The sequence below is a fragment of the Lynx canadensis genome, chromosome C1, assembly GCF_007474595.2.
Source record: "Lynx canadensis isolate LIC74 chromosome C1, mLynCan4.pri.v2, whole genome shotgun sequence".
Classification (NCBI taxonomy): domain Eukaryota; kingdom Metazoa; phylum Chordata; class Mammalia; order Carnivora; family Felidae; genus Lynx; species Lynx canadensis.
In genome coordinates, this window is record NC_044310.1 from 42,647,193 (window position 1) to 42,660,296 (window position 13,104).

General features: G+C 46.4%; 1 protein-coding gene and 1 long non-coding RNA gene across 6 annotated transcripts; one reads left to right on the forward strand and one right to left on the reverse strand.

The window, feature by feature from the left end:
* The first annotated feature begins 2,525 nt into the window (after nucleotides 1–2,525).
* On the forward strand, nucleotides 2,526–6,248 carry LOC115520703. The gene is made up of 2 exons (XR_003970847.1): nucleotides 2,526–2,588; nucleotides 4,941–6,248. It is a non-coding gene; the product is annotated as an uncharacterized LOC115520703 (long non-coding RNA).
* On the reverse strand, nucleotides 5,435–11,445 carry CZIB (CXXC motif containing zinc binding protein). 5 transcript variants are annotated; one of them, XM_030325293.1, is made up of 8 exons: nucleotides 11,337–11,445; nucleotides 11,065–11,148; nucleotides 9,887–9,943; nucleotides 9,438–9,519; nucleotides 9,199–9,230; nucleotides 7,353–7,430; nucleotides 6,562–6,627; nucleotides 5,435–5,695 (listed from the first exon to the last, which is right to left on the reverse strand). In XM_030325293.1, the coding sequence occupies exons 1-8, from the start codon at nucleotides 11,340–11,342 to the stop codon at nucleotides 5,618–5,620; spliced, it is 483 nt and encodes a 160-aa protein (XP_030181153.1). In that variant the 5' UTR covers nucleotides 11,343–11,445; the 3' UTR covers nucleotides 5,435–5,617. The 5 variants fall into 5 exon arrangements, with proteins under 5 accessions (XP_030181153.1, XP_030181155.1, XP_030181156.1 ...); XM_030325295.1 differs by lacking the exon at nucleotides 11,065–11,148 and having other exon boundaries at nucleotides 11,337–11,418; XM_030325296.1 differs by lacking the exon at nucleotides 11,337–11,445 and having other exon boundaries at nucleotides 9,887–9,996; nucleotides 11,065–11,149.
* Between the last annotated feature and the right edge of the window lie 1,659 nt (nucleotides 11,446–13,104).

A 13,104-nucleotide genomic window follows, 5' to 3' on the forward strand; every position in this document is an offset into this window, starting at 1 on the left:
ACACCTTTGCAGGGTAACCTTGTAGCTTCTCCTTTCAAGAGGTGGAATCGATTTCCTCACTCCTGACTGGCCCTCCTGACTCTAGACTTCACTCATTCACTCCAGTCCATTCTTCCTCCTCACTGTAGCCAGTGATTTTTTCCCCCTGTTTCAAGCCTGCTTGAAATATCCCTGCTTAAAATTCTAAAATGTTTTTTCACTACCTTGCAAAGAAGTCCATATCCCTTAATGTGACAGTTGAGTCCCTGAGGGGGCTGACCCAACTGATATTTTCAGCCTCACCTATCTTAACAGCTTGCACATCCTCAGGGATGCCATGCTATTTGCCATTGCCTCTGCTTGGAACATAACCCCCTCCCGCCCTTTTGGCCATCTTCTGCTCGTCTTTGAAATTTCAGCGAGATTTCACTTCCTGTAGGAAACCTCCCCTCACCCTATCCTGAGACTGAATTAGTGCTCCTGAGTATGCCCAAAACGTCCTGACAATTTAACCTTTCCCACAGCACTTTACAGTTTCTGCAATTGTCTCCATTGCGAGGCTGTGGGCAACTGGAGGGGCCCAGGGCTGGTTAAATATTTGGGAACTGACAGAATATCTGCCTGAAGCCCCGTGCTGTGATTGTCCGTTCATCTGTCCCAGCAAGCGTCTTGAGGGCTGTATCATCATCCCCGTGTTCAACACAGTGCGTGGCATCTGAGCCTTTGTAGTCCGTGGAACAACAAGATGGTCACTGTAGGTAGAGGTTCTGAGCTGGGCAAGAGAGAGTGGACAACAGTGCTTACAGTTCAGTATGCCGAAGGTACTGAAGCAGCCTCTCCATACTAAATCCAAGCAAATCAGAAGAGTGGCAACAACCCAGCGAGAGCCCAGGTTTTTCAGGAGAGCTAGCTCATTGAATTACATTGGTTGCAAATGCATTTTCCTCTTCAGTTATTGTTAAAACTTTGTTATTAGGATATTTCAGAAGAGAAACAAGTTTTTGGTTTTCTCACTGACTAGCCTTGACAGTTGACAGTTCAACTCCATATATTTGTCTGTAGTAGTGATTCTTAAGGTTGTAAAATTCCTAGTATTGTCTAGCCCAGTAATTCCTGCCTGGATGCATCAAAAGAGAAATTCTGATGCGATAAATCTGGTCTTGTGTTAAGTTAGAGGCCTGAATCCTCATAGTCTTTTCTTGAAAGCCTCCAGGGATTGGGAGCTCATGAAGTAAAATGTATCACATTCCAATTCTGGATAGACATTAGGAGAGTCTCCTTTATATTGAACTGAAATCCCCCTGAAACTCTACACTTGGTGCTAGTTTGCCCTTATGGAGTATAATTTGTCTTTGCACTTTTCCATATGTCAGTCCTTCAGCTCTGTAGAGGCTGATCACCTCTGCCCCTTCCCCCCAACCCCCTTCCTAATGTTTTCTCCTAGAGAAACCTCTCCTGTTCTCACACTATACCTCACAGGAATGATCTCCAGGCCTACTGAGTTTTGTTTGTAATTGCATTAAAGAGCAGAGCACCAAATGAGACAGTTCACCACAGCATGGACTAACCAATCAGGGGCTGAGAGAGGGCCTGCTCTCATCCTATTTCTTGCCATTATTTCTTTTGATCTAGCCTGTGATCACTTTTAATTCACAGTGAATTTGCAGTTGTCATAGGGTGAGCTTATGATTAACCCAAAGCCAGGTCTTTTCGCACCTGTAACTCAGCCCATGTCTGCTATAAATCTAAGTAATTGGCTTTTATAAGCAACAGCTGGTGATTGTCTTGTCTTGTTAGATTGTGTCTTTCCAGTCCAAACCAATTCTTTTTAAGCAGGAAGCGATAGGCTCAGAAGAGGGAGCTGTAGCAGCAGTACAGTACTTGGGGAACTAGGGCAAGGTTGGCTATCTACTGCTGTTTCCCAGTTTAGGGAGCAGCTCCATGTGGGTACTTAGTCATTAGAGAACAGCCCAGACTGTCTGCATTTCTTTATCGTTTATTTACTTATTGAAAGAGCATGCGTGCATGTGAGAGCAGGGGAGGGGCAGAGAGAACCCCAAGCAGGCTCTGTGCTGTCAGCACAAAGCCCAACAAGGGGCTTAGTCTCACAAACTGTGAGATCATGACCTGAGCTGAAATCAAGAGTCCAGACACTTAACCGACTGAGCCACCCAGGTGTCCTAGACTGTCTGCATTTCTAACAAAATTGGAACTGCCTCCATTTCTTCCTGTGTGTGGTGCCCCCGACATTGCGCTGAACATGTTGCCTTCATTATCTCATTTAGTCCCTGCAGCGGCCCAGAGCACATCCTGCTGTGAAATCTCTTCTAGTGATTCTGGTGGTCTAGAAACATCAGATTCATCTCAGGTTTTAGCCCAGAGATTCTAATTCAGTGGGAATGACGTGGGGCCAGGAACTTACCCTTTTCAAGTAATCCCAGTGATACAATGCATATGTATGTTTGGGAGTGACTATTTTAATTAGTGGCTTAGTTACTTGGCTTGGCTCTTGAATAAGACAGCGTGGGTCTGATTCATCTTTCTCCCTCTAGAGCTTGCTGCAGCAGAAACCCTCAGGGAAGATGGCCGAATGAAAATTCAGATGCATGGTAAGTGTCAGGAGAGTGAAGATGTCCAGTGTTGTGGGTCCTGAGCTTTCTGGAGGCCAGCCAGGTATGCAGCCTTCTCTGGAGCTCTAATGGCTAATGAGGGAAAGGGCTCAGTCCAAGGGAACTTGGCTCACACAGGAATGGGGACAGCATTGTGAGATGACCACTCAGGCTGCTTAGCCAGGCAGAGATTCTGGGTGACTTTGCCCTTTCTGGGAAACAGAAATGACTGTTGTACACGAGGATGCAGCCTAATGTTACCCAACCTTCATCTCATTGCTATTCACAAAAAGCCAAGTGTTTACACACACATGCCTAGTTTAAAAAAATGCTACTGGATAAAGATGGTACCTTTTAAACAGCTGTTCAGGGATCATGTAAGAGCATACTGAGGACCTTCGCAGAATGTCCAAATTAAGATGGTAGGGAACTTAGGCCTCAAATGGTCTCATCTTCCACTTGTCCCCACATCTGGCTGCTTTAACTTCCACTACCTGGACAGGAGACCACAGTCCTGGAGTGTGAGGCCAGGAACTAACTTTCCTGGTGGTGATGAGGGGCAGGCCTCAGACATGCTGCCACCATTTTGACTAATCTTATTGAGCAACAGAATGTCAGAGGTCAAAGTGCCCTTTTCTTTTAGATGGAGAAAATGGGGTCCTGAGAGGAAATGTACTTCCCCAGGGTTTACAGTAAGCAAGACACTGAGCCCAGGATTCTTCTTCTACCTAGCATAATGCTGTATCAAAGCACCCAAGAGAACTAACCTTGGAATAGACTTATATGCCAGTGAAATAACATCCCAGTTTCATTTAATGGGCAAATGTAAACAATTGCCCCAGCACCACTTATTGGCAAGTTAATAATTTCCAAACTGGCAATACCACCTGTCTTAAACCATGCAGTTTTCATACATGCAGGGGTCTGTCTACTGTTCCACTGGTCTATTTGTATATCACAATATACAAATACTACATCATGGAGGCTAACTGCCACTGCTTTATAACTACATCATGTTATCTGGTAGAGGGAGTATCCCACCTGCGTCAGATCATGGATTTCAGAATTTACATTCTGTTAAAAAAGTTGAGATTACAACAAGAACTTTATAGATACATTTGTTGAGAAGGATCTTTATAATTTCAAGTTTTCCTATCAATCAACAATAGCATAGGTCTCTATTTAGGCTTTAGCACCTTTCAGCAAAGTTTAATAATTTCGTCCAATAAGGTCATGAACATTTTTGATAGATTTAGTTCCTACTTACTTTTGGAGGTATTTTTTGTTGTTACTATTATAAATGGCACTTTTTTCTTGAATTAGATTTTGCATATTGCCATCGTACTAAAATGCATTTGGTTTTTGGGTATTGATCATAATTCCAGTACCTGTTCATGCTTTTGTGATTTTCCACTTAGAAAATCCAACCTGTGAAAATGAGTTGTTTCTTCCTTTTCGAGACTTACCCTTATTTTCTTTTTGCTGTGGGACCTCAAACACAAGGAAGAGTAGCAGTGATCAAGGGGATCCTCATCTTACCATGACCTTGCATGGAATACTTCACACATTTCCTTTGCTCTAGGTTTTCTGTAGATCTCCTTTGTGAGATGAGGGTAGTTCCTTTCTACTTGTGGTCTGCTAAGAGTTTCTATGGTTTGTTGTTTCTGTTGAATCGGTGTTAAATTTTACTGAATATTTTTTCTGCATCTGTTGGCATAATCTATTTTTCCTTTAATCTGTTAGTGATCATTTGGTTTCTTCTCCCTCCCTGAGAAATGAGAAAATCTAAAATATAAAGAAAACCTTGAGATCCTTTTAGTGTTTGTTTTTATGAGCAGACACACACTGGGTATTACAGAGGCCAAAACCTAGAAAGGCTGCTTACTCAGGCTTCTTCCACTTATTTGCTTTCATGCCAGGCAGTGGACTTGGACCCTGTGGGTGACACACTTCATAGACCTGCTGAGGGAGGGCCAAAGAAGCCCTGCTTTATCAGGTACAAAAAAAGAGGTCCAGGGGCCAGGAACACAGAACCTGGAGGAAACATGATGTATGTGCCAGACTAGAGAATGGACAAGGTAGGAATCTCTTCACCACCCTTGGATACAGCCAGCTTTGCCTGAAATCTGAGGTAGTGCCCCCCACAACCGGTCTGGAAGTGGGCAGGCTCTTCCCCTATGGGCCTCTCAGAAATTGCAGTAATTTTTATTGCAAAGAATTCCTGGTTCCAGCAGAACACTAGAGCAATAAGGTCTCACAGCAGGTTTTCCAGATGGTGGATTTACCAGTGTGAAGGCATGAGCATGTCCTCCTGACCTTACTGTGCACTGAACTCCTCTTTCTACTCTGCAGGGGGATCTTCAGACCTCCACAGGGCTGCATGACCACACAGGGACAACCCAGGACCAGCAGGAGCTGTAGGGAGCACAGAGGCTGACTTAGCAGAAAGAAGAACTTTCATACTGACTCCCCTGATGGGAGAGGATTGCCCCATCACAGCAAGTGGGCACAGACCTGATGACTGTCTGGCAGGAATTTTACAGAGCAGATTCATGCCAGGACTGGACTGTTGACTCCAAAGTCCCTACCAGCCCTGGAACATGAAGTGACACCAGCTAGAGATGCCTGGGTTTACCTGAGAGCAAGGTGGTCAGTGCACTGTTTTGGTTCAGGACGTAGGTCCTCCGGGTTGACCTGCCCCCTCCCCAAGAGCTGGAGAGCCCTGAGAAGTACAGAATGGATTCTGTACTGTGGGAATGTGCCAGGAAGCAATCAGAGACTCCCAACATGAATTGTCATTTGTGGAGGGAGTGGCTGTTACCTGACTCTGTCTTCATGCACCAGTGTAGCACAAACAGCAGCTTTATTGGTGATGCTTGGGAAGCTGTGGCAGAGCCCAGCATGCAGGCTGTGAGGGCTCAGACAGCTTCCAGCAGACAGGGGATGAGGGGATTAGCCTCAGTGGGCTCTGCTGCTTGGGGCACATTGTCCCTTCTCAGTTCTTTGAGGCAAGTGTGCAGGAACAGGGTTCAGCACTTCACAAACTGGTGGGTGACCTCGTAGATTCCCACAGATTCCTGAGCTTTTTCGTCATAGTCAGTCCAGTCCTGTGGGGGAAAATGGCCGTTATTAGCCTCACGAGATGGGACAGTGTGCACAATGGTCACGAACTGGGACTTCAAACATGTATGACCCAGAACAGAGCCAGACTCCGTTTTGGACAAGTCACTTAACTTCTCTGAGTCTCAGTTCTATTAAAAAAAAGGGGGGGGGGGGAACAGTAGCAGACCTCCATCTTGAAAGAATCAAATGAGGTAACACATGTAAAAGTATTCAGCATAGTACTGGGCGCATATAAGAGCTCACTAAATTTCAGTTACTGTTGTTATTAGGTGCTATGCAAACTGAAGTTTCTGTTCTTTTGAAGCCTGACCACAAGGCCTATGTAAGACAGTAATGTGGCCAGTAATACAGTTGATTCTTGTTATTCATGGTAGTTACAATCTACATAATAACTACAAACACTGAATTAGCAAACAGTGAACCACTATTCCCAGGGAAAATATAAGGTTAGGTTCTCAGAAGCATCTGATCACATTTTCTTCAATCAATATATAACCTTGTTTTGGGTAGGTTTTTGTTAAAAAAAAAAAAAAAAAACAAACTACAAAAAACACCTTATTTAATATATATAGTTGATTCATTAATATTGAACTCCTAGCTGACAGCACTATTACTCCTGCCTAAACAAAGCTGATCTAACATGCATTTTCTCCATGCATTTTCACCCCAGACTTCTTGCTTGTGGAACACTAGACAGCACTTTAGTACTACACTTGGGGCCATTTTAAACACCAAAATCATCAGCAAAAAAAACGTGGAGTCAGCTTTGTATTGATGATCTTTGTTCACTAGAAGGGTAATTCCCACCAGGTACCCTCCAGCACCCTGCAAGACCCCCCAAGTCCTGTACCTTCTCCTGAAGATTAATATCACTGAAGACCGTCCCCGATTCCACGCCCTCGGCAGCAAACCCAGCCTGTAGGTGACAGGACGGCAGCTGTTAGTCTGGGGAAAGGAGGCACCAGTCTGGCATGTGAGGCCTGGCCAGGGAAATGGCTCTCTTCCCACCACCCTTGGGATGGGAGGACAGAGATGCAGTGGGGGCACCTGCTCTGGAATAACTACTGCACTTCCAGGGCCTGGCAGCTGCCCCAGGAGTATAGTAGTTCCTCTAAACTAGAGCCTTGGACCCAGAGGCAGGAGGTGGGGGGGTAAACCTTTCCATTGCCCAATTTTCTGAGATCCTAGGCACGTCACTCCCCTATCTGGACCCGAGTCGTATTGTTTGTGAAATGGGGATGACAAGACTGTCTCATCTCCCTGCCTCACAGATTTGTTGTGAGGTCAAAATGCTGCACAACTAAAGTGGGATAAGCACTGGCTCTGGAGTCTGACAGACCTGGGTTCAAATAACAGTACCAGTGTTTATGAACTCTGTCACCCTGGGCAAGTTGCAAAATCTGAAATTCTTTCCTTGTCTGAAAGATAGGGTGAATAACTTCACAAGGTCACTGTGAATTAAATGAAGTAACATGTAAAAGTGACCAGAACGTGCCCATCATATGGTAGGCACTTAATAAATAACAATTGTTATTCTGAGAAGGAAGTCCTAGTCCATGGTCTCTGCATGAAGCAGAGTTCTGTTGTCACTTTCTATATGCCCTCCCCAAAGATACAGGTTCCCTGGGAAGATACACGCACCTGAGGCTGGAAATCAACTGGTTCAAGGCCCCGACACTCAAACTCTACAATTGTCTTGAACCTCTCATTGTCTTCAGCCTAGAAAGGAAGTGTGTTGAGGGGGCAGGCCCAACTGGGCCCTTAGGATGATCCCACTGCCCCTGCTCTTCCTGCCAAGTGGGCCCAACTGCCCTTGTGAGCCCAGAATGGGACTCAGGAGCAACCCATTCCCTTCCGGAAGAAGTCTGCACTGGTCACCTGCTCCCCGTGAGACCTTCTTGTACACAGATGCTGTAGAAGAAACACTGTGGGTTCTAGAGTCAGCCTGCCTGGATATGAGCTCAGACAGAGCTCTGCCTTCTGCCTCTCTTCCCATCTAAGATGGTCAGACTGGGCTGAAGAAACCACTGCAGGTTTGTTGTGAGAATCTGAACTATGTGTAAAGTGCCCAGCTATAGTCCCTGACTATGCTCAATAAATGATAAAATTCTCAAAAAATATGAACAAGAATGTTAAGCTATAAAGTCTCCAGATCTTCCAAATGGCCCAGTACACTTAACTGCAGCCTTTTGCTAACCATCTGCCATGCTGTGAGACAGGAGGCTTGGAGGGGTGCCTGGGTGACACAGTTAAGTGTCTGACTTTTGATTTCAGCTCAGGTCATGATCTCGGTTTGTGAGTTCAAGCCCCTCATTGGGCTCTGCACTGACAGTGCAGAGCCTGCTTGGGATTCTCTCTCCTTCTCCCTCTCTCTGCCCCTCCCCTGTTCATGTTCTCTCTTTCAAAATAAATAAACTATAAAAAAAAAAAGCCTTTGAAATGGAATTTTCACGTGAAGGTGGCACCCTGAGAGGGGTGGGTTAGTGAGGAAACTCATGCCTACCTCACCCACGGGCTCAGAGATGCCAGGCACCACACCCACACATTCAATCACATTGTGTCATTCACTATAAAATCTATACATTAACCATGTGCCTAGCACTGATGAGACACTCTGTTGGCTCTGGTTTGTTTTTGTTAATCTGTCTCTTCCACTATATTATCAATTACTTGGAAGCAAATCCTCATGACTTCTCCCTTAAACTTCAGGAAAAAGCTGAGAATTTGGCAAAAATCAGACATGTTTCAAAAATATTAAACAAGGGAGGGGCACCTGGGTAGCTCAGCCTGTCAAGCATCTGACTTTGGCTCAGGTCATGATCTCATGGTTCATGAGTTTGAGCCCCACCTTGGGCTCTGTGCTGACAGCTTGGAGTCTTGGAGCCTGCTTCAGATTATGTGTCTTCCTCCCTCTCTCTACCCCTCCCCCACGCATGGTCTCTCTCAAAAATAAACATTAAAAAATTTTTTTTTAAATACTAAATAAGGGATAGATGAATACAAGTAACTACCTTTTAAACAGAGACCCAAAGTACACACTCCCTCCCTCCCCTTTAGACTACTTTGTTAACACAGTAATGCATAACTAGTTATAACGTCAATATCAAGGATGGGATGCACCAAAGGACTGTCCCACCCATGGTTTCAGAGAAGGCTCACTAGTCCCCCAGGGTAGACAAAGTACTCTCAATGATGGAAACTGAGTGGCCAGGTTGGGTCAGATGTACACTGAGATCCACAGCCCAGTGCTTATAAAGAAAACACTGTAATAGCCTGTTCATGAATCTCTTTCCTACCAAGCACTCAGCCAGTATATCGTGAATAGATGACTAATACCATGACAGACTGAGTGAATGAGTGAACAAGTATATGAATGAATGTCCCATGGCAAGTCACTCTGGTACAGACAGAACTCTAGAACCCAGGCCTCTTAGCTTCCAGCTTAGATTTAATCCCACCACACCTGCCACCACAGCAGGAAACTTACATTGTAAGATTTGATGGTGCTGCTCAAAATCTCTGAAACATAAGAGAAGACAAAGTTGACGAGTCCATACCCTGGCCCTGTCCAGGTGCCCAGATGTGGCTCTGGGAAAAAGAGTCTGCTGCAATCGCTTGGGCACCTCAGGCCTGGGTCCACCCACAGTAACATGAGCTTGCCTTTGGTCTGGTACCAGGAAGATATGGGCCTGGTTGGGGGAGCTCAGGATTCACAACCTGACCTACCAATGGAGTTTTCCCTTGCACACAGCTTGCACTTCTGGACCATGGAGGCGCTGCCACGACCTCCCTTCAGTGCCACACTGTCCTGGCAAGGGTAAAAAGAACCTCTAGTCAAACATCAATTAGTTGTAAAGGTCTCAAAGAGACCCAGTCCTACCACTTATTAGCTAAAGAGACCAATATCGAGAGAGGGAGAGCCACCTGCTACAACAAGAATCCTGGGGAGGCTTTTTGAGACTGAGAAAAAGACTCTTTTCGGTTTTGAGCTCTGCCTCACATCCCAAAGAAGCCTGGTCTTCCCAGTGTTGATCACACTAGTGCCTGCCCTCCCAAACTACAGAAAGTAGAGTGCAAAGACCTGTGAGATTAGGGCCACAGGTTCCCTCCCTAAATCCCTGCCCAGAGGCATATGTGTGTTTGTGTTTGGGTATGGTGGTAGGGGGAGTAGTTACCATCAGCCGAATATATTGCCACTTCTCTGAAATCTCACCACAGTTGCCACATTTCATCTTGGGGGAGGAAAAAGAAGATCAGTAAAATAGCTGGTTCAGCTGGACAGACACTAAAGGAAGGGTAAGAACAGTGAGAGGTGGGCATGTTCAACCTACCCTCTTGTCCACAGTCTCACCTCATCCTTACAACCGGCCCCACCAAGGATGTAACTGAATTTCTCTCCGGGCAAAGAACAGGTCAAGTGTTTTTCGTGCTGGCATGCACCCCTCCTAGAAGCACCCAGTCTAGCTGGAAATTCAAGGCTAATATATAGTACAGAAATGGCTTCAACAGCCCTCACCCCCATCCCCCTCGTTAGGTCTGGAGCTTTCCTTGTGTTCTCACAGGCCTTGTAGGTTCCTAGTAAAAGTACTCATCACTCTGTCGTTACTCTATTTCTCTGTCTCCTTAACTAGACTGTGTGCTTTTTGAAGCAGAAGGGCATCAATTCCTCAAATAAGCTCTGGTACTCGGGCTTCAAAGTATTTGGTAATAAAGGTGCCAACAAAGCTTCCTGAAAGAGACAGAGCTTTTGCCAGGTTCTGAAGGATGCTGGGATTTAGACAACGAGGGAAATAAAGCAGAAGTTCTGAGATCTGGAAGAGTGAAGGACCTCAAACTGCTCAGGTAAGAGGGGGGCCTCTGTAGACCCAGTCATCAGAGTACCAGATTCACCAGTATAGGGTAGAGAAGGAAGGGGGAAGCCACGCACAAAATTAAAACGCTTTCACGATAAAGCCTAATCAACGAATAAAACAGCGAAATTCTCCTCCTTACTAAATAATCCCAAGCCCTCTTCAGGTAGTCTTTCGGTGTTTACACAACATGAAATATTTCACGGAGAGAAAATTACAAAAGGAACTCCAAAAGGCTACCAATTAAGAATTAACCAATACATTTTAAAAAGCGAACAAAATTCTATCCAGGAAAATAACATTTAATGGCTACATATTTCCGATCTTGCTGGACACAAAGCTCCCGTTGGACAGGCACTTCGGGACTGGAAAACTATCCTGGGGATGGGCCTGTGGCGCCCGCCCCCTTCCGGAGTCGCTCCGGGGCCCGGAACCTCACCGCGCCTACAGCCTCCACGATGCTCCTCCCTTTTCCCGCCAAGGCCCCTCCCATCAAGCTGTACCTTCAGGTACCACCGGAAGTCCTCGCCCAAGGGCCGGAGGTTGGTGACATTCTCCAGCGTGGCTTTGAGCTGCAGCGCAATTTTCTGTGAGGGAGGGCCACCGCAATTGCAACAACGGCGCCTGCGCCGCCCTATCTAGCCCCAGTCCCTCCCCTCCCGGTACGAGCCTCCCAGCTCCTTCTCAGCGCGGGCCCACTTCTCTCATTCCCTCCTGGCACAAGCTCCCGCCACCTTCCCGTCCCTGTCCCGGCGGCAGTCCGCCCTCGCCTTACCCCCATACTGGCCCGGCTCGGCCCGACCAGGCCCGGCACTGGCTGCGGCCGCTACTTTCCGGCCCGTCGTAAACGGTGGGCGCCGCCAGCGCACGCGGGTGCAGACCTCCGGCGTGCGTGGGGCGGGGCGGAGGGCGGGGTCTAAACGCGCCGCGGCTTCCGGGGCACGTTGGGCTTTTTCTTCGATTTGGTGGACCTGTGTAGGTGTCGTGAGTCCGCAATTAGCCTGAACGCAGACCCGCCGAATCCTTCCTCCAGCAGTCAGCAATTTGCTGATCGCCAATCTCGTGCCAGCACTGTGCTAGTTTGAGGGATACCGTAGCAAACAAGATAGTCCCTACCCGAAATTTCGGCCAGGGCTTTTTCCTGCTCCTCAGTTCTTTCCCGGCTCCTAACTAGTCTGGTCTTCTCTCACCCAACAACCACTTGGTTCCTGCTTGCCTTTTGAGGCTTTTTAGATCATGTCAGTTCCCCCTGCCCACAGCCAGCTTCGCAGATTTTGGGGGATGGAGCCTTTCATCTTTAAACTGCTCTTTCCTCTTTTCCCCGGAGACCTGCCTTCAGAAGGTTGCCCCGTGTACACGTCTCTCACTACAGTCTCCAAGAGGGGCCACTCCCTTTCAAGGGCTCTTCTCTGGGCTCCGTGTACATTTACTGAACCTTGCCGTAACTGTCCTCTTACCCAGGGCACATCTGAGACCATACAAAAGCTGTGAGTGTCCCAAGGAACAGCCCATTTGAGACTTAGAGCCTTTGGGGTTCTCATGGCCATTTAAAATTTGGAGTGACTGTGCTTGGCTACTTTACCACCAACTTGATTCATTGCCCTGGGGAACCCTTCTATAGTGGGATATACACTGGAGTTAGGAGCCCTGATATCTCTGGTCCCAGATCTGCACCTAAGTTGCTGGCCCGTAATCTTTGAAGGAGGCACTGTGTGTGTTGGAGGAGGGTTCAGGGGGATACACTGGCCTAGGAGTCAGAAGACTTGCTTGGGACCTGTCCCAAGCTGGCCTGTCTTAAGGGACGTGAGCTTATCCTAATCACTTCCCCTCAAATGAGATTTGTCAAGCCCAGCTCCTTTCAGCGCCCACAATCTGTTCAACCAGCAAGGAAGCTTCCTTGGCTAAGGAAGCAGTGCGATTTAACATCAAGAAAACGTTCCTACAAATACACCTGCTGAACAAATTCCCACAGTATCCATATCAGTTAGGTATCAGTTGTTAATGGGTGTTGGTATTTCTGATTTTATTTATTTTTAATTTTTTTTAACGTTTATTTATTTTTGAGACAGAGAATGAACAGGGGAGGGTCAGAGAGAGAGGGAGACACAGAATCTGAAACAGGCTCCAGGCTCTGAGCGGTCAGCACAGAGCCCGATGCGGGGCTCGAACTCACGGACCGTGAGATCATGACCTGAGCCGAAGTAGGCCGCTTAACCGACTGAGCCACCCAGGCGCCCCGGTATTTCTGATTTTAAAATGGATTATTGGAAAACTTTTCTGAGACCAGGCATTTTATCCCTTGTATTAAACCAAAATGTTTTGCTCCATACTGAAATACCTGCAGATCTATCTATAAAAGATGATTTAAAAAACCCCAACCTCAATTATATCTCAATAAAGCTGGAGGAAAAAAATACCACTTCACACCTAAAAAATTTAGCAGTACTTCATTATTATAAAATATCCAGTGTTCAAATTTCCTCAATGATGTCAATTTTGTTTTGTTTTTTTTAAATTTTTTTTTCAACGTTTATTTATTTTTT

Coding starts and splice junctions, on each gene's coding strand:
- CZIB (XM_030325292.1), bottom strand. CDS start 10,233: ATGGGGGTGAGGGCTGTTGAAGCCATTTCTGTACTATATATTAGCCTT. Junction 9,231..9,437: donor TGCAAGGGAAAACTCCATTG/GTAGGTCAGGTT, acceptor CTTATGTTTCAG/AGATTTTGAGCAGCACCATC. Junction 6,628..7,352: donor CAGTTGATTTCCAGCCTCAG/GTGCGTGTATCT, acceptor TGTCACCTACAG/GCTGGGTTTGCTGCCGAGGG.